This window comes from Gossypium hirsutum, chromosome A11 (genome assembly GCF_007990345.1).
Source record: "Gossypium hirsutum isolate 1008001.06 chromosome A11, Gossypium_hirsutum_v2.1, whole genome shotgun sequence".
Lineage (NCBI taxonomy): Eukaryota > Viridiplantae > Streptophyta > Magnoliopsida > Malvales > Malvaceae > Gossypium > Gossypium hirsutum.
In genome coordinates this window covers 6,728,590-6,748,466 of record NC_053434.1, presented here as the reverse complement: position 1 = coordinate 6,748,466, position 19,877 = coordinate 6,728,590, and the positions used below count along the sequence as shown (strand labels likewise).

The following is a 19,877-nucleotide window of genomic DNA, read 5'->3' as shown; positions in this document are numbered from 1 at the left end:
CAGAGCCATAATATTTTAACTATTATTTATTATTTTCAAAATTATTCTTAAATATCGTTGGTTTTAAAAGAGGGTGACACATCTATTGAGTTTATCTTGCTTTTTTTTTCTTCTTTTTTTTTACATTATAAAATGAGGGTCGAATGTTAATTTTGGTTCCTATATTATGTTGAAATTTAAATTAAATACATATACTTTAGTTTTTGACATAATTTGATCTATTTATTTTTATAATGTCATTAGTTAATCTAAATAGTTAATAGTGCTACATGTTTCAATTATAATGCTATGTCATTTTTAATAGAACATTATTCCAACAACAAAAAAATTATTTCATCATAACGAGTTCGAATGAGTATTTTTAATAAATAAAAAAAATCACATAAGCATTTTCAATGCAAATTTTTTTTTGTTACATCACTAGCAAGTGATATATATTTTTTATTTTAAAATGTCACACTAGTAAATTTAATTGAAAATTTTTAATGGCAGTAATAATTAAACTTGAATTTTTAAAAATTTAAAAATAAAGAGACTATATTTCTAAAAATAAAAATAATTAAATTAAATCAAATTTATAAAATATATAAAAACTTAAAACATATTTTAAAATTTACTCAATAATTTAAATAAATAAATACTTAACCCAATCGAAAGCATGATAACGATACTAATTTTATAATGAAAATGGAAAGAGAAAAGGAATACGGAGAAACAATATATAAAAAGAAAAAAAAATGGGAACATCAAATGCAACATTAATTATACAATGAAGAAAGATGACAAACTAAATAGCGGGTAAAACAAAGAGGATTAATTTAACTAATCATTCATGTAAGGTTAAAAATCAATACATTTTTTCATACCCATTTTTATCATTTACTTACTTTTAGTTATATTTTATTTATTTACTTCTTGTATTATGATTTCAAATTATACATAACCCTTTTTCTAAACCATAAATAAGAGAATAATTTTAAAAACTCATAAATAAGAGAATAATTTTAAAATGTACTTTAATACACTTAAATTTATATTCTCTTAAGCTGAAAACAATACTGATACCAATTAAATTATGACTCAATTTATTTTTTAAAAATATTTTTTATTGCTTATGTTATCGAATTAACAATTGAAAATAGAAGGGAGAACAAAGTATATATGTAAACGTGATGAATGATAGGTTATTATGGAATTGAACTCGATTCCATTAATTAATTCATAAAAAAATAGTTTAATTATTAAAAGAATATTTTTAAAATTTTAGTTATTGATTATTTTAAATTAAATAAATAAAAATAAGTCAAAATTCATAATATTAATTGTGAAATCTTATTAGATGTTGGAAGTTTAGTTGAGGTAACGAGTAACCAACAAAATTTTTCAGTTAATTCAATCAACACCTTTATCGATTATTATTTTTTAATACTCATAGTAAGAAAAATTAATTCACGTAATGTACCCCCAAAAATTATAATCGTTGTCTTCAAGGAAATCTTTTGGAAATCTCGGTGCCCCCACCAAAGCGTTTGTTATACACTTCATGAACTTTTTTCTCGATATATAACTCAAAGCAAACGAACATTGAAGCAAAACTAAACACAAAGCTTCAAGCCAAAAAAAGTTAGTTGTAAAAGCCTAACAATGGCGAAACCAAAGGAAGCCCCTACTTTTATATTTCCAAGAGTAGCTCACTGTGCACCAATTGGGCGTGAAAAAGACACGGTTGTGGCGGACATAGATGGAACCCTGCTAAGAGGACGAAGCCCTTTCCCTTACTTTGCATTAATTGCCTTTGAAGTTGGTGGGATATTAAGGCTTCTCTTCTTGCTTTTAGCTTCCCCCATAGCAGGGATCCTTTACTATTTCATCTCAGAATCGGCGGGTATTCAAGTCCTAATATTTGCAACCTTCGTGTGAATGAAAGTGTCGGATATCGAATCTGTGGCTCGAGCTGTTTTGCCCAAGTTTTACTCCACCGATTTGCATCCCGAGACTTGGAGGGTGTTCTCTTCATGTGGGAAAAGATGTGTGCTTACGGCCAACCCAAGGGTTATGGTGGATCCCTTTTTGAAGGATTATTTGGGAGCTGATTTGGTTATTGGAACTGAAATCCATGTGTTTAAAGGTAGAGCCACTGGTTTAGTGAAGAATCCTGGGGTTCTTGTGGGAACAAATAAGGCTGATGCACTTGAGAACGCTTTCAAAGATGAGCCTATCCCCGATATTGGTCTTGGGGATCGAAAGACTGATTATCCTTTCATGAAATTGTGCAAGGTTAATTTTCTTTCCCCTTTTCTTACCAGGTATTACACTTATTTTGAACCTTTCTTCTGCATTTTAGATTAAAAAGGCTTTTAATTTGGTTTACAGGAAAGTTATGTGGTTCCGGCAAAGCCTGAAGTTGATCCGGTAAGCCTCAACAAACTACCAAAACCAGTAGTTTTCCACGATGGCCGACTTGTTCAAAAACCAACCCCATTCATTGCACTTCTCATCGTCCTTTGGATCCCCGTAGGCTTCCTCCTTGCCTGCCTCCGCATAGCCGCCGGCTCACTCCTTCCCATGCCGTTAGTCTATTATGCGTTTTGGGCACTTGGTGTACGAATTTACATCAAAGGCAACCCACCCCCACCGGCTAAAAAATCAATAGGTCAAACCGGAGTCCTTTTCATATGCTCTCATAGAACCCTACTTGACCCTATCTTCCTCTCCACAGCTTTAGGCCGGCCGATACCCGCCATGACATACTCCGTATCGAGATTATCAGAAATCATCTCACCTATTAAGACCGTCCGTCTCAGCCGTGATCGCGCCACGGATGCTTCCATGATTAAAAAGCTATTACAAGAAGGCGACCTAGTTATTTGCCCCGAAGGAACAACATGTAGGGAACCGTTTTTACTAAGGTTTTCGGCTTTATTTGCTGAGTTAACCGACGAACTTGTTCCGATCGCAATGGCGAACCGAATGAGCATGTTCCATGGAACAACAGCTAGGGGGTGGAAAGGGATGGACCCATTTTACTTCTTCATGAACCCTAGCCCAGCTTATGAAGTAACATTCTTGAACAAGGTGCCATATGCTTTAACTTGTAGTGGTGGGAAATCAAGCCATGAAGTTGCCAATTATATTCAAAGAATGATTGCTGCAAGCTTATCATATGAATGTACAAGTTTTACCAGAAAAGATAAGTACAGGGCTTTGGCTGGAAATGATGGCACTGTGGTTGAAAAACCAAAGCTTTCTCCTAATAAGGTCATGGGCTGCTAGAAACTATATTTTGTTCACGCTATTTTGTCCTTTAGTTTCGTAGCTTAGGGTGTTTTTTGGCTGAACAATGAGATATATTTTGTCCTATAAATTGTTGTATACCTAAATCATCACCTTCAAATAATAATAGTTGGACAGTTTGGTGTATATTGATGATTAAAAAATAATACTTAATATATATGGTAATTGGGTGAGAAATTCAAGGTTATTAAAGTAAAATTTGTTTGGATACAAATAATACAATAGAAAATAATGTTATTCAACTACGATTTTACTCCAAACATACCTAAATCATCACATTTTTAAACTATTGATTTTATATTAATTAGATTATTTAATTATTAAAATTAATTGTTAAATTTAATTTTATGTGATATAATTTAAAATTAAAATTTAAAGAAAATAAATATTGTAAAGATAAATATTGTAAAAATTTTAGTGACGAGATTTTTCAAGTTTTTATATAAGCTTTATCATTCAATTTTTATTTTCAGTTTTACTTTGTGTTTAGTTTTTACTTTAAAAATTTATGCAACATCATTCTATTTATTATTATTTTATTCTAAATTTAGTTATACAAGATTTAACAAGCTATTTAACAATTAAATTAATAATTTTAATAATAAAAAAATCTCTATAAGATTAATAATTTAGAGATGTAATTAGAAATTTAAAATAAACCTCATAGTTTGGAGACCACAGTTGCAATTATGTCTTTGCATTTTTTTTTATGTCTTTGCATTTATTTGGCTAGAAAAGGGCTAAACGCATCGTTTTGGTTTTATAGTTCCTCTACTGGACACGTTTTCCATTTTCGCTTTTTGACATTTCGACTAAAAAACAGTACACAATCCCACCAAACTCCAAGGCAGAAGTCTTCGAAGACCTATCATCTCTGTTATTCTATTACCGATTGGATCCAAACAAAGGATTTAATGGATCATTGGTATTTTCTAGGATTCTTGCTTCTTATTTTGCTTCAACTCTGTTTGGTTTCAGCTGAGATCAATGGATCGGTGCTTGAAATGAAGAGAGGAACTTCTTCGGTTCCATTTGATCCCACTCGTGTTACTCAACTCTCATGGCACCCTAGGTCACTTTAATTTCTCTCTTCTTCTTTTTCGCATTTTATAACTTTTTCCTGTTTAATTTACTCAAAATTGTGAACTTTATGTTTTTTTATTTTTTTTTATGTTCAGGGCTTTCCTTTACAAAGGATTTTTATCAAGTGAGGAATGCGATCACCTTATTACTCTGGTAAGCAACATTTTTTTAACTAATTTGTTAATTAATTTCGATTTGTGATGTTAATCCCCTCCCCTTTTTTTGTTAAAATGTGTGAATTTCAGGCTAAGGATAAATTAGAGAAGTCAATGGTGGCGGATAATGAATCAGGTGATAGCATTGAGAGTGAAGTTCGAACCAGCTATGGGATGTTTCTTCAGAAAGCTCAGGTATATAATTAAATTGCCCCTTTTTTTAGTTTAAATATGTGAAATTAGCTGGAATTCTGTTAATGGAAGATAGAAATATTACAGCGGTGAAGGCAGTTCACTTATTCTTCACAAATAACCAAATTTTGGATGGTAGTTTATGACAGATGATGTTTTAGGTGTCTTTTACTCCTTTCCCCTAATGATTCATTCACACTTAATCTAGGGCAAGCTCTTTACCTAAAGAATCTGTTTCCTCACTGAATGCATCGAAAGTTAAAGATGATAGTTGTGCTCTTTGGTATTGGCTTAAGCTTTTGGGATGATTACTTTCCCTTAATGCTGTATCAGAGCTCTCGAGTAGGACTCCTGATAACTGATTTACTTCTTATTTCTTCCTCTGGCGTCTTGTTGCTCACTGGGGAATGCTCACTGGGGAATGCGTTACTGCTTTAATCCTTCTTTAGTTTGCACCTTTTTCTTCACTGGAGTTCAGGTCCAAATATGTACTGCTTAGTATTAGTTATTTGTTTCATTAAGTTTAGAGATCGTTTACTCAATGCTAATTGTGATGACTCGGATTATTTATTTTTGTGGACCGTGTTTGGAAAGCATTGTATATGCTGATTCTTGAAGTTCAAATGCTTATGTGGTGTCCTTTATTTCTCATGTGAAGGATGAAGTAGTTGCTGATATTGAAGCTAGGATTGCTGCATGGACCTTCCTTCCAGTAGGTATATATCATTTCTTGCTTGTTGTTACCCTATAATTTCTTAATCTGCTTTGAATGGTGTTTTCTCATCTTATTTTAATATGGCACACCAACCAGAGAATGGGGAGTCCATGCAAATACTACATTACAAGAATGGTCAAAAGTATGAGCCACATTTCGATTATTTTCACGACAAGGCTAATCAAGAGCTGGGCGGTCACCGTATAGCCACTGTACTGATGTATTTGTCTGATGTTGAGAGTGGTGGGGAAACTGTGTTTCCAAATGCAGAGGTAAGCATTTGACCGTGAATTTTTTATTCCCCCCCCCCTTTATTTATGTTTGCTCTCTTCCTATTCTATCATTGTTAAATGCTTACATTTCCATTTTATTTTGTTCATCACTTACTAGTCTGCCTTCTGCAGGGAAAACTTTCTCAGCCAAAGTATGATAGCTGGTCAGATTGTGCAAAAGATGGATATGCAGGTAATACTATGATTTCCATTGGAGATTTTGTGAAATGCTTAGTGTGTTGTCTTTTTACTTTTCTCGGATATTAATATGCTAGACCATACCGATCTGTTGGAAGAATTTTCATTTGATTCTAGCTGATAAAATCTCACTTTAATGAACAAGTGAAATTAAGTTTGCCGCTTTTGCTTGTATGATTGGCTTGTGATCTGTATTCCAATGAATTCTGCAGATATTACTATGAACCTGCTATATATGTTCATAGCTTCTTATTTAATTGTTCTCGGATAAAATTGCCACCTTAAAAATCCAACCATATAATCATCACAAAATTGTACTGTTCGTCCTTGCAGTGAAACCCAGAAAAGGTGATGCATTACTATTCTTCAGTCTTCATCTTGATGCAACAACTGATTCCGACAGTTTGCATGGAAGTTGCCCAGTGATAAAGGGTGAGAAATGGTCTGCAACAAAATGGATCCATGTCAGGTCATTCGATACGGCAAAGTGGCAGTCTGTAAATAGAGATTGTGTTGATGAGAATGAGAATTGTGCTACCTGGGCTTCAGCGGGTGAGTGTGAAAAGAACCCTAGTTACATGATTGGTTCTGAAGACTATTACGGATATTGTAGGAAGAGTTGTAAGGTATGCTCCTCGTAGAAAGTCGTTTCCCTGGCTGTTTCCCAAAGATCAATGGTTAAAGCTTTTAATAGCTGTATATACCGACACATTTTTGAGTTATGCTCGATGCACGCATATTTTTGAGGACTTGAATCTGTGAAGTTTCATATATTATATTGAGGATGTTTATTGGTTATTATACATCATCTCTACTATCAATGGATTAGCTGGTGAAAACAACTTACCATCCAGATTAAACGGGAATGATTTATACGAGTATGTGATTAATCTAGTTTGTTCATTTAATCCCTCTTACAAGGTGGCATCCAGCACACGACTGCCTAGTGCAGCAGCAGCTGAGGAGAGAATGAATGTTTGGTATCTACAAAAAAGGAATTACTCACAAATTGCTGCATGATTTGTGTAATCAGTTCGTTTGATCAGCCTAAAATAATCTGTTACGGAAACAGAAAATGCTGTTGTGTTTCCAGATGCATGAGCCATCAAAAGCATTGCTTTGATACAGTTTTGGATCAAGGTGTTCTCCAACAAAAACATCAAACCGAACCATGAAAGCATTGTTCAAGAAGTCCTTGGTAACGAATTGTGATTGTTAGGTAACTGTAATTGAACATCTCACAACATTCTGTTCTAAAACAAACAAATGTTGTTATAAAGCTTCCAAATGCTTTGCCCCACCATGAATGAACCAACAATCATATTGATGATCTTAATAGAAAGAATTAGCACTTTAGAATTTCAATGCCAACATATCTTTTGCAATATTGGTTAAATGAAGAAAGGAAAACATAGATTGAAACAACAATAAAGAGCCATGGATGAATAAATATGCATAGCGTATGGTCTTTCCTTTTATTCCTTTTTCTTTCCACCTTGATCAGAACTTTACATCTGAATATTTATATACCAAAAAGAAAAAAAAAATGAAAGTTTAACACTGATTGTAAAAATGGGATGATACAACTTGTAAGATTTTTTATTTGTAACCTGAAAAACAAGACGAAATCTAGGTTGTAATGGAACGAGGAAGGAAGGCTTTAAAAGAAATAATAAAGAAATTATTTGTATTGATTGGGTTGATGGTGAAAACAACATTCAAGCATTTGCCCTAGTAAAAATAAGAGTTCTTGCCTATAACTGCAGTTGACCATAATTAATGTGGTTGATTTGATTCAATCGTATGCAGCATAGCATGTTCTCCGGTAAATCTTCGGGTTTATTTCCCTGTTCAGAAGTGTTGCAATTACATCATATGCATGTCCAAGTGAAATCTCAAAACGTTGACAGCAGTCTATGTAATTAAAAATTTTACCTGAATTGTCAAGCCAAAATCCAGTATACACAACTTATATCTGTCCTGAAACGCCTCGAAACCTTTTCTAGATATGTAGCTAAATCTATGCAAATCTAAATCAATCTCAAAGTAGTTCTCGCCCTGAAAGAGTTTTAATCCATCAGAATCATATGCATAATTAGGTCATAAATTAATTAAAACTAAAATAATTCAATAGAAGGATCATGAGGGAAAAAAAAGAAGATACCAAGTAAAATTCATGCTGAGGTCGCGAGAGAACCGGCTTTTCATTATAAGCATTCATAAGCTTCTTCTCAGCCGTGCTTAAATGAAGATCCATAACATTTGCCACTCGGCCAATCATTTTCAGTCTTTCCCTAAAAGGTGCAATAGTATCTACAGGGAATCCTTTAACTCGCTCTACCTCATCATTGATAAACTGCTGACGGTAAAAGAATGAATGAGAAATGTTAATGAATTAAGATAAACAACAAAGGGATGCCCAAAACAAGGGACTTCTAATAATTAAATGTTTAACATAGAAGTAGAAAGCAATAGATGTGTTTATCTTACTATAATATTTTCTCGGAACTGAAGTGGGAGCTCTTTTGAGTAACTTTCTGATAGTTTAAAGTACAACACCAAATTCATTCCTTCTCCATCGTTTTCACTTTGAAAGATTGTAATAGGGTACAATGGAATCTGCAGGCCGAAAGAAAATGTTCTTTATTAAAAAAGGTTCAATGACAACACAAAGAGATTTGAACCTAGAAACACATTGAGCATACTTATGTCCATATTTCAGTTTCAAGCAAAGAATGTAAGTTACAATTGAAAAATAACAATTCGATCTAAAGCTTGGGAGAAAATATTTCGCATCAACATCTATTGTAAGGTCTTAGAAAACATGCAGATAACCATATGAAGTGAGTTCTACGAGAAAAAGGAAGAGATGAAAAAGGTATATGCACCTGAATATTTACAACAAGAATAGCAGGGATTTCTTCAGATAAATTAAAAACCGGAAGTTCCACAAAACGAGCAATGTGATCAATTTTGCGTGGAGACAAGAAGAGGTCAACTCCAAAGGGATGAAATGCTGCAGAGTTTGAAGCAAATTCCTTCTTTTTGTCCCTTCCAAGAGAGTCAACAGAAAGCATCATTGAAATCAGTTAAGCTGGCAAGTTGCAAGTACATTTATTAAGAAAAGTCGAACCAATTAAGCAAAAGCCCTCTCACCTAAAGTAGTTCTGGCCACGGACCTTGAAAGAACTTGGCTCAAGAGGAGACCAACAATCAGGCATGCTTTTCTCTTTCGGACAGTGTGGGACTGAGGTACCAGCTACCGGTCTTTGGAAACCCACCTTCGGAGAAACTAAGATGAAATAAGATCATGCACATGTAAATATATGGCATATGACAAATAAAGAAGATATTCAAGGATGATAAGGAAAAAAAACTGGTAGCATAGCATTCACCTAATGTCGGATTGGCATGTCCGTCCCTCCATTTAAAGGATAGCTTCAGAGGTGCTTTCTTCTTTGAACCAAGAGTACTTGGGTTAAACGATCTTTTTCTCTCAAGTGAAGGGGCAGTCGACTGAAGACAAGGCAAGCAAGTATTTGGAAGAAGTTCGACATGATGTGCAGCTTGCTTTTCATCCCCACGAATACTTTCACTAGAAATATCATCCACAAATACAGCACTCCCCTCAGTCTGATTATCATTCGCCTTCGATTGAGAATTAACATTGTTAATTAGACTCAAATCTGTAGGAGACGATACACTCAATGCAGATGCATTTTCAGAGCCAGTCACAGATACTACCTCTGCAAACAACACGCAATGAGCTTATGAATTTAAATCATTATCATGCTTAATTCTTTCACCAAAAGAAAAAGAAAGAGAGATTCAATTGATCATGAAATAAACACATACCATCATGGAGGCTATAAAAATCTTCATCCAATTCAGATTCAAATACTGAAAAGCAATCACGCCATGCCAAGTCTGCACTTCCTGTCACTAGCAACCAAACCAAAAATCAAGATCAAATTCATGAAAGCCAGTAAAATACAAATAAAAAAAATGCATCAATCAACTTTAAAACTCAAAGCCCAGAATAACCCTATAATATGAACTCAATTTTTCCATGCCCCCTCTCCATTAAGATCATACAATTCCAAGACTAAAATCATCATTCATTTATGATTCAATAAAAAACCTAAATCAAATAAAATCGATTTTGTTTCCCTCAATCAATCCAAGAAATCAAAAACCAAACACCAAGATTCAACAACTCAAAGCAAAAACAGATAAAGAAAAAAAAAAGGTAATCAAGAAAAACAATTAACCTTGGACGGTAGAACTAGCACGAGAAAAATCCTTAGAACCAGCAGCAAATTCCCCATTTTCAAGCTTGCGAGAAGAAACCCTCCTTTTAATGGTCTTTCTTCTGCACAGAATCCTCCTTTTCTTCTTCTTTGACAATCCCCCAAAGCTTCCTTGCTTTGAAACACAACTACCCATTTTTTCTTCTTTTTCTTTATGTGAAATTCACAGAAAGAAAAAACTACATAAAGATGGTAACTTTTTTATAATCCAAATGATGGGCTTCACGTTTTGACTGTTAGCGTAATAGCATTAGTCTCGAGTGAAAATTCCAAAACAATAGCAGAGAGTATTAATTACTTTTATTTTATTTTTTGTAAGGAAAATAAAAACACTGTTTCAAGTCTTAAGCGACAGCTTCGAACTCGGCCGAAGACTTGAGCTTTGAAAAGTCTACCGATGGTGTGAAAACCGGTTTTTCCAAATGGGTCTGGGGGCCCACGTGAACCGTATGCACTGTCTAACTGATCGGACGGTGGTGGTATGTGACACGTGATGGTAGGCAACCTAAATGGCATGTTGGACAGCGTCTAGAGCCAAAAGAGATATTGGTTTTCTCTTTTTTACTTTTTAAGTGTATCCGATTGGAGATATCTAAACTCAAATTTCATTAAAATAATCAACAATTTTTTTACAATATTTTATCTCAAATTATTTAAAATTGAATTCAGTATGCTTTTTTTCTTTTAAAAATATTATATAGAATGATCATTTATTCAAACAAAATATGTTTGTCTAATTTTTCAAAGATAAATTCGACGAACTTGCCTTCCATATCCCACATCAGCGGAAAACACCCAAAAATATATCCAATTTGTTTATCAATCAGATTACTTTTCAGACAATTTTAATTTATGTTAAGATATTTTAGAAAATCTTTTTGAAACCTGATTTAAGCGAATGAAGAAATTGCTAAATATCTTTATATATATATATATAATATAAAGTAGGTTACATTTTATGAAATTATTTTTTATATAAAATCAATAAATTTTCAATTATACTAACATTCGAATATATGACATAATAAATATAAATTTTTATATTCGTAAAAAAATTTGGTGAATATTTTTATATAAATTTTTAATAAATATAATTATTAGATAATTTATTTTCAAGTGTGTTATAATCAATATTATATGTAAATTTTTAAATTTATGTCACCTGTCAATTGACTTTCAACTCATTTCTAAAATTATAAAAAACATCTTACTTTTACAAAATAACATATATATATACTATTTGAACTTAAAACATCATATTTTAACTTTATCATTTCAGCCAAAATCATATTTAATTGTTCTATACACACTGAATGAAATAAAAAAAAGACTTTACAACTGAATTTAAAAAATTGCTACAGAACTACTTATTGCAAGATAATACACTTCAATACACTTGAACTCATGAACTCATGTCCTCTTATACTGGTAACAATACAGATGTTACTAAAGCTAGGATTCCATCAATAATTTTTTTATTTTTTATTGTGAATTAATTTTTTTTAATTCTGAATAAAATGATTACTCATAAATATATCCCTATCTGAAACATACTCGAATCCAATTCCCACAACAAGAAGAAGAACTAGGAATATCGCTTAGCCGTCACTAACCTGATCCCGAGTAACACAAGGGTCCAAAGTATATTAATATACTCATATCACCATCAGTCTCCAAAGAGAAGATGTACAAAACAAAACAACAGGACAAGCATAAATATATGAATAATATGTTCAAGCAATCAGCATTAATTTCATTAGGAAAAAAAAAGGAAAGGTGCAAAATAAATAGATCCTTTCAAGATCTAAGAACCTACGGTTGTTTAACATGTTTATTGATATTATACAACTATTTATAACTGACATAAATAAAAAGCAATTAACATTACTCCAAATCTATACTGATTCATCATCTTGGTCTGTGAAAATCAGAGGGAAATCATCAAACTCTTCTGATAAACCATTTTCCTCAGCCATGGTTCGCAATGACTGATAAACCTTGAACATGGACCATCTCTTCTTTGGATGAGCAACCACACAGTTGCATCCAATTTTGAGGACCTGCACAATTTGTTCATCATGCCCCTTCCCATATAGATCTTTGTCAATGGCATCTTTGATTCTCCCTGTATTTGAGAGATGGTTTACCCAATCCACCAAACCACCTTTGAATCCTTCCTCACCTGCATTAACTTCTAGGGGTTTTTGTCTGGTTACCAATTCGAGAAGCACGACACCGAATCCGTACACATCGGATTTCATCGAAGCAACCGTTGTGCTTGAACTCTCTGGAGCTATGTAACCGAATTCACCTATATCCCTCTTGGCAAAACTAGTTTCATAAACATCAGAAGAAGTCATAAGGTTTGCCAATCCAAAGTCCATTATCCTAGCATCAAAGTCCTCATCCATGAGAATCACATTGGAACATATGTTCTGCTGCAGAATTGGAGGCTGGCACCCATGGTGCAGCCAAGCTAGACCTCTGGCTCCACCCAAAGCTATCTGAAACCTAATCGACCAATCTATAGTGGCAGTGTTCTCATGTAGCAAGGAATATAGCGTCCCATTTGACATGTGCTTATAAACGAGTAATTTCTCCTCCTCCACAACACAAAATCCCAAAAGGGGTGTCAAATTTGGATGCCTAAGTTGGCCTAATCTATTCATCTCCCACTGAAACTGCCTCTCACCGAGCTTGCAAGTCGTCAGCCTCTTGATTGCAAGGGCTGATCCATCAGGAAGCATTGCCTTATAGGTAGTTCCAGTCCTAGTGGAAACTATGATACTCTCTGGACTGAAATTGTTTGTTGCAGCCATTAGATCAGCCAATTTAAGCTTCACAAGTGGCTTCTGGAACAATGAAACTTGAGTCAATTTATGAGCCCTCAGCCTCTCAGCCCAACTACTGTCATCTCCCCTTTCAATAAACCCTTTCTTCCCCATCCCTGCCCCTCTCAAATGGAACCACCACCAAACCCCAAATCCCAACAACATTGAAGCAGCAGCACCAAAAACACCTGCAGCAATTATAATGGCTAAATTCCTCTTACTCAAACCCCCACACTTTCCAAGAGGATCCCCACAAAGACCACTGTTCCCAGCAAAATCTGCCTTATCACGATTCTCAAAAGATGAAGGAATAGCACCCGAGAGATCATTATTTGCTACAGAAAACCTTTTCAGCCTATCTAAACCTGATAATTGGTATGGAATTGAACCTGAAAGCCTATTGTTTGACAGTATCAGATTGTTCAGATAAGCACAATTTGATAACTCCGGTGGGACCGAACCATGCAGATCATTGCTAGACAAATCAAGGGTTACTAAATAAGGCAACCAAGAACATATCTGTGGAGGGATCGTACCAGAAAGCTTGTTAGCCGACAGATCTAAGGTCTGCAAACTCCGACAGTACTTTAAAGATTGAGGTAACTCTCCCGACAGTTTCATGTCTCGAAGTTCGAGACCTAACAGGCGGTTTTCTTGTTCATTCCAACATTGAACGCCGACAAATTTGCATACAAAACCAACAGAATTGTTGTTGAAAGTCCATGAACTCAACCTCCCATCTGGGTCTTCTAGAGAATTCTTGACACCTTCCAGGCACTTCAAATCATCTTGCGCCGTAGCTGGGAAAACAAGGGCTAGCAAAAACATCCATGATAAAACAAAGCTTAAGATCTTTAACCTCCTGGAAAAAGATCCCTTCATGGTTTATCACACACACACAAAAAAAAAACCCAGAGTTTTATTTGACTTAGATCACAAAAACAACCCTGGATTTCATGTGATAAATTTTGCTATTTCTTCTGATACGAGATCGTTTGGAAGGAAGCAAAAAATGGGCGTGAAATGCGTTGAATGGTCTAAAGAGGAAGAGCTAACAAGTGAAGGCTGAAAGATCATTGACTTGGATATGTCTGTGAGTAATTACCGAACACCATGATTGATTTTATTATTTTCCCTAATACTACCAATATCTTTTTCTATTATTTTTTCTTGGGAGTACTCTTTGTTTTAGACACACACACAAAAAAATAAAAAAAGGTCAGTTTGAATATGATTGTTCTTTGATAATAACATTTTCATTTTGTTTTACTATTATTCAAATGAATTAAGTTAAAATACTACAAAATAAAGTTTTAATTTTTATTTAAATCAATTTTTTATAATTTATTTAAATACTTATAAAAAGTTATACTTCATGTATAAGTGACAGAAAAAGAAATTTAAAAATACTTGTTTTTTTAATATTTTAACCAGAGAATTAATTAAGATTTTGTTGACCAAGAAACTATAAGTGTATGACAGATAATATTCCTTGCTTCTTACTTTTATTGTGCTTCATATTAAAAGGTTGGTTAAGCTGATATAAAAATTTGTTAGAATATTGATTTAATTAGTATAATTTTTAAAATCTGTTAATTTTAGGGATAATAATTTATTTATTTCAATAACTTATTTATTAATCACATTTTTAGAAAACAAAAACTTTTTCATCCATCTTAGTCAGAGTTTTACCTTTTAGATAGACGATGACTATGTTGCGATAGAATCTTTTACTCTATAGTTACAGTAATTAATTTCACTGTCATTATTATTTTTAATTTTATTAGAGATAAACACACTATTCATCTAAAAGTACATTAAATTTATTATTTTTTAAATTTAAAATACCAATTATTCAATAAGGTACTGATTTAATATTTATTTGTCAATTTTTTGAATTTTAAAATTTAAATTCTTTGATTGAGATTGCTTGGTAGTAGGAAATATTTTGATAGTTAGACTATTTAAAAGTTAATTTTTCAAAATCCAAGGGTATTCTCCTCTCAGACAGCCAATCAAGTTGATGGGATTTGGATCCACCCAAATCTTTGTTTCCTTTCATTTGTAATATTCCAATTATTATCTTTTAAGAAATTAAAGTGGAAGGCATTGCTTTTTTTTCTTTTAGAAAAAAACAATTGAATCAGGAAAAATCATTTTATCTTTTTAATTCCTTTTATTCTTTTCCTCATAATTTTTTATTTTCATAAAAGGAAAAAATTGAGGTTTTACGGGAAATTAACTAAATTCTCTATTTTATATGTTCTTTTTTCTTTCCTTTAAAATTTAATTTAATTTTTCAGTAATAAAAAAAACTTGGTTGAAAAAACCTGAGTTTCTACAAGGAAATAAATTACAGGAGAAACTTTAGGTTTCATCTATGCCGCTGAGTAACTCAATTCTTAGTAAAAGTATAATTTTATTAAAGAATAAAATTAATTTAAAAAAGAAACAAGTGATCAAAATAAAAAATTTATTAAAGTTAAATGACTAAATTAGTGTACAATAACATTGAATTAATTGCGAGTGACCAAGATAAAAACAGTTTTTAACAATAATACTTAAAATAATTTTTTTTAGTGTCCAAAATGAAAATATTTAAAAATTGGGTAACCCTTCTTCTTTTTTAGTTTTTCAAAATATCCATTGAAAAAAAGGTCCAATGATTAACCATTTTCTTTAACCCATTGATTATTTATCTTTTAATTTCAATTCACGGTATATGGGTGTACTTTTAAAATGTATATAATAGCATTTTAATTTTTTATATTTATAAATTTTATATTTGTTTTATATAAATTTCAATATGCTTAAATATGAGTTCCGTATTTCTATATATACTATGTATTAAGTTTTTAATTTAATTGGTGTTATGAGTCAATTAGAAATCAATATAATTAAATAATAATTAAAATGTTACTGTTTTGCAAAATAAATTATATTGTTTTTAAAATGTTTTTACTTTTTACATCTTTTATAGGATATTAATTTAAAGCACTCTAATTCTAAACAGTTTTTATTTACCGTTTCAACAATTTTTATAAATATATTTATTAATATTAAAAAAATTATATTCAAAACATTTTTATTATTGAGCCAACCTAAAGAAGGCTTGAACTCACAAATTCTATGTTCAAGACCTGATTCATACACGCCGAATGGGTAGCCCAGCCCATGAGGTTGATTTATATTTCATTTTTAGTTAGTTTTTTTCCTTCAAAAAAATATTTTTAGAGAATTTATATAAGGAAAATATCCATTTATATCAATATAAAATTGAATGATTTTAAATTTTTTCATAATTTTTTATATAATTAATATTTTAATAATTCGAGCATTATATTTTATACTTTATTCACGTAGGTTATGCATGTCAAATTTAGTATAAATTTTAAAAAATTTAACTATTTAATTTATGTCAAAAAATTTAAAATATTTTAGATCTGTATGATAAAAATACAAGATAAATTACAATCACACACAGATGTTAAAATCCATAATAAATAGGAAGGGAAATGCCATTAACGTATGTTTGATACTCAAATCTGGACATTTACAATCTCAAGTCCTTGATCTTTGCTAACATTCTAAAAATTTCACCCACAAATTGCATGTATTGTACCACATATTTAAAAGCTTTAAATTAAAGTCTAATAGGAATTAATCTTTTAATTTTGATACTAAAATGTTAAATTCACATTTTAAATAGCTGAGATGTGTAATTTTTTGATAAACTTAATTTAGAATATCACGTATAAGTAATTCACTTCACTTCATCATAAAATTTGATAAAATCGAATAATTAAGTTAATTTGTTCAAACTTCTGATTTATTTTTTATTATTTTGGGCAGGACTTTCGATTTATCAGTTTGCATGTTTATTTCCCTTTTTGCTGGGGCTGCCTAGTGCCCACTGCAAAATAGTTTGAGCTTATCTATAGCTATATTTGAAAAAATATCTCGAATGAACGAAGTACATAAATTAGTAGACATCGAATACGAAAATTTTATATTAAAAGGATTAAATTGAATTGTTAATCTTTATGAAGGTCCAAAACCAGAATATAACTATTACATTCAGTGGGCTCCAAAGCCCCTTGGATTCGCCCATGGTAATATGGTATTGTTCACGCTATACAATTCAAGAAAAGACAAAGACAATAAAAATTTATATAAATAAGATTAAAGTGAAGATTTGAATATTCATAACCAAATGTTATATGGAAGGTTTTTTCTTTATCTAATTCCATGTTTAAGTTTTATAATTTTAGTTGATGGTATATAAATTGTACTTGTAATTGTATTTTGTATATTATTTTAAAAATATTAGATTTTAACTTTTTTTTCAGTTTATTTATATATATCCTAAAAGCAAATTTTTTTATTAAAAAAAGTTGAATTTTCAATGTAATTTATTTTCTAATAATTCTCCAATAATTTATGGAAGTATCCATTGCTTGAAAAGTATAAAAGAGTATAATAAGAAAAATAAAAGCCTAACACTTATTTACTTTTTCCTTCTCTCTCCAATTTGTTAAATTCAGCTATCTCTCAATTTTCAAAAAACCTAACAAAAATTTCAGATCAATTTAATTGCGTGTGCTTCATAAACGTTCAATTGAATGCAAATTGAAGTTTCTCAAATCCTAAATTCATTTTCAAGAACCACTTTTATCATCAACTTTTATCATTAACATTTTTTAGTAGATTTGAGCACAAACGAAAATTTGAGTAGTTAAACCATTTAATTATAGTGTTTGTTGGATGGGGATTTACAATAGTTTGTTGAACTAAAACCTTTGAAACAAAAAACATTGGGATGAGCAAATTTTTTCAACAATTGTTTGGGAGTGAGATATATGGAATGACATATCTAACTATACTTGCTCAAAAAATACTTCTTTTGTCACATGCTCTCAAACCTAGGTATACTAAGATATTAATAGCCTCCATTTTCCTGTTTCCATTTTTACTTCCAAAGTCTAAAGTAAATCTAAAAAAAAAAAAAACCTCCATCGTGAATCTACAAAATTCAATATTGCCACGAGAAATTTTCAATCGAGCCTATTCATCTTTGAATATTTATGTACTCTTAATTCATTTTCAATTTATTTGTGCAAAATGATTTCTTATACAAGTTTATATTAATTAAAATATGCTACTTGACAAGTTTATTTTGAGTATGACATAATTATCACTAATTTACATACTAAGAACATGATAATTACCACTAAGAATATAGTTTACAATTATATTGATATACTATTAATATTTATCAATTTCCACAAGGTTAATATTTACAAATAAGAACTTCAGAAATTTGTTTATTTAAATATTCAAAAACATTCACAAATTAATTTTCATAATGGATAGTTTATTTCATTGATAATTACGAGCTTATTTCAATAATTTCATCCAATAAAAACAAAAATATTATAAACAAATAAATACTTAACAATAAAATGTGCTATATCGTTATTCATCATTTTACAGGTATCAATTCCCAACTAAGTTTCATCAAACACTTTTAAATGTACAGTTAATAGAATTAGTTGGTCAAACTAGTCACTGTAATCAATAATTAACCGATTACCAAACAGAGCCGAGATAATGAATTCCTCTAGATGAATCGTATTATTCATCCAAGAGAGAAACTAAATTAAAAAATTATTAAGTTAAAAATTATTAAAATAAAAATATATATTTGAAGAGTATGGATGTGTCATTTTCTATTTAAGTTTGAATGGGCATGTTCTATCATCAGGGGCATTTGGGTAGTAGAATTTTGTATTCTTTGTGTTGATGATTTTCGGTAATATGGTTATCAAACAATTTAAACATGTTCTATAGTCACTAATCTTATATTTTCAATAATGTTAAGGTTGTCAAATAAATAAAAAAAATCTAATTTTACATTTTGGTCTAACTTGAAATTTTGGATAATTTTATTTTTTATGCAAATATAATATAAATCTAATTAAAAAAAAGTTTTCCCTTCTAAGAGATAAATAATTCTATTACGAATGTTAGTGTGTAATTCAATTCAAAATTTATCATTCAAAGGATATGGCAAGTTTTAATATAGGTATGTGTATATATGGAGCACTTTTTTTGTGTGTGAATTTTTTTATTTTACTTTCACAATAAAAGTTATTAAATTAGTTAAAATAAATAATTAATTGAGTTATGTCAATTTAGTTTTAGTTCGATTGGTATGAATATTATTGTCAATGCAGAAGGATATGAGCTTGAGTGCGTTGAAGCATATTATCCTCCTATTTATGAATTAGGGAAGGGCTATGAATAGTTCTAGGCATTCTATAAAAAAGAACAAATATAATCATAAACAAAAATGAAATTGTTCAAAAAAAGCAAAGGAACGCAATTTTAAAAAAAATCACATAATAATGATAAATTAGTAAACTAAGTTTCTAGAGACAATATTAAATCTCTTGAACTAAACGCCCCCTAATTATATATATTTTTTAACGAAATTGGTCATCGTATGAAAAATCTAAACATATTTTGTCACATTTAGAGTCAGGATGAACTCGAACGATCATTAAACTCTTTTAATATTCATATTGAAGTTAATTCAGATCTAGACAATCGATCACGTTGACCAACATACTCATCTATAAATATATATAGAAACGACAATGTAGCGAGCTAAGAGTAGAGATTTTCTTATCCACTTAACCTGTTCTCATTAAATTTTCAATATGCTATTATAAATATATATAGTGCATTAATCAACTTTTATACACTAACATTAAATATTAATCGTAATAAATATCTAATATATGTTCAGTTATTCAATTGTGAAA

General features: G+C 31.1%; 4 protein-coding genes across 9 annotated transcripts; 2 read left to right on the top strand and 2 right to left on the bottom strand.

The window, feature by feature from the left end:
• Positions 1–1,720: 1,720 nt before the first annotated feature.
• LOC107923543 (glycerol-3-phosphate acyltransferase RAM2-like) lies at positions 1,721–3,420 on the top strand. The gene is made up of 2 exons (XM_041080840.1): positions 1,721–2,277; positions 2,374–3,420. Exons 1-2 carry the CDS (start codon positions 1,921–1,923, stop codon positions 3,271–3,273), a joined length of 1,257 nt encoding a protein of 418 aa, XP_040936774.1. The 5' UTR covers positions 1,721–1,920; the 3' UTR covers positions 3,274–3,420.
• Positions 3,421–4,050: 630 nt separating this feature from the next.
• LOC107924304 (probable prolyl 4-hydroxylase 7) lies at positions 4,051–6,710 on the top strand. The gene is made up of 7 exons (XM_016854671.2): positions 4,051–4,366; positions 4,473–4,530; positions 4,623–4,727; positions 5,383–5,440; positions 5,536–5,711; positions 5,844–5,904; positions 6,243–6,710. The coding sequence occupies exons 1-7, from the start codon at positions 4,209–4,211 to the stop codon at positions 6,548–6,550; spliced, it is 924 nt and encodes a 307-aa protein (XP_016710160.2). The 5' UTR covers positions 4,051–4,208; the 3' UTR covers positions 6,551–6,710.
• Positions 6,711–7,351: 641 nt separating this feature from the next.
• LOC107924303 (uncharacterized) lies at positions 7,352–10,557 on the bottom strand. 6 transcript variants are annotated; one of them, XM_041080836.1, is made up of 10 exons: positions 10,181–10,556; positions 9,765–9,851; positions 9,305–9,655; positions 9,066–9,201; positions 8,798–8,960; positions 8,400–8,528; positions 8,074–8,268; positions 7,845–7,967; positions 7,664–7,756; positions 7,352–7,519 (listed from the first exon to the last, which is right to left on the bottom strand). In XM_041080836.1, exons 1-9 carry the CDS (start codon positions 10,353–10,355, stop codon positions 7,664–7,666), a joined length of 1,452 nt encoding a protein of 483 aa, XP_040936770.1. In that variant the 5' UTR covers positions 10,356–10,556; the 3' UTR covers positions 7,352–7,519. The 6 variants fall into 6 exon arrangements, with proteins under 6 accessions (XP_040936770.1, XP_040936771.1, XP_040936772.1 ...); XM_041080837.1 differs by having other exon boundaries at positions 8,074–8,265; positions 10,181–10,555; XM_041080838.1 differs by having other exon boundaries at positions 7,352–7,756; positions 9,765–9,845; positions 10,181–10,557.
• A 1,392-nt stretch (positions 10,558–11,949) lies between these two features.
• LOC107924185 (inactive LRR receptor-like serine/threonine-protein kinase BIR2) lies at positions 11,950–14,266 on the bottom strand. Its single transcript, XM_016854511.2, has one exon. It carries the CDS (start codon positions 13,930–13,932, stop codon positions 12,115–12,117), a length of 1,818 nt encoding a protein of 605 aa, XP_016710000.2. The 5' UTR covers positions 13,933–14,266; the 3' UTR covers positions 11,950–12,114.
• Positions 14,267–19,877: the final 5,611 nt, after the last annotated feature.

What these genes read in the sequence shown, in the direction of transcription:
- LOC107923543 (XM_041080840.1), top strand. Translation starts at nt 1,921, where the DNA reads ATGAAAGTGTCGGATATCGAATCTGTGGCTCGAGCTGTTTTGCCCAAG. An exon ending in CTTTCATGAAATTGTGCAAG is followed by an intron (nt 2,278 to 2,373) that starts GTTAATTTTCTT and finishes TTTGGTTTACAG; the next exon opens with GAAAGTTATGTGGTTCCGGC.
- LOC107924304 (XM_016854671.2), top strand. Translation starts at nt 4,209, where the DNA reads ATGGATCATTGGTATTTTCTAGGATTCTTGCTTCTTATTTTGCTTCAA. An exon ending in CAACTCTCATGGCACCCTAG is followed by an intron (nt 4,367 to 4,472) that starts GTCACTTTAATT and finishes TTTTATGTTCAG; the next exon opens with GGCTTTCCTTTACAAAGGAT. An exon ending in TGTTTCTTCAGAAAGCTCAG is followed by an intron (nt 4,728 to 5,382) that starts GTATATAATTAA and finishes TCTCATGTGAAG; the next exon opens with GATGAAGTAGTTGCTGATAT.
- LOC107924303 (XM_041080836.1), bottom strand. Translation starts at nt 10,355, where the DNA reads ATGGGTAGTTGTGTTTCAAAGCAAGGAAGCTTTGGGGGATTGTCAAAG. An exon ending in TTTTTATAGCCTCCATGATG is followed by an intron (nt 9,656 to 9,764) that starts GTATGTGTTTAT and finishes TGTTGTTTGCAG; the next exon opens with AGGTAGTATCTGTGACTGGC. An exon ending in AGTTCCGAGAAAATATTATA is followed by an intron (nt 8,269 to 8,399) that starts GTAAGATAAACA and finishes TTTTACCGTCAG; the next exon opens with CAGTTTATCAATGATGAGGT.
- LOC107924185 (XM_016854511.2), bottom strand. Translation starts at nt 13,932, where the DNA reads ATGAAGGGATCTTTTTCCAGGAGGTTAAAGATCTTAAGCTTTGTTTTA.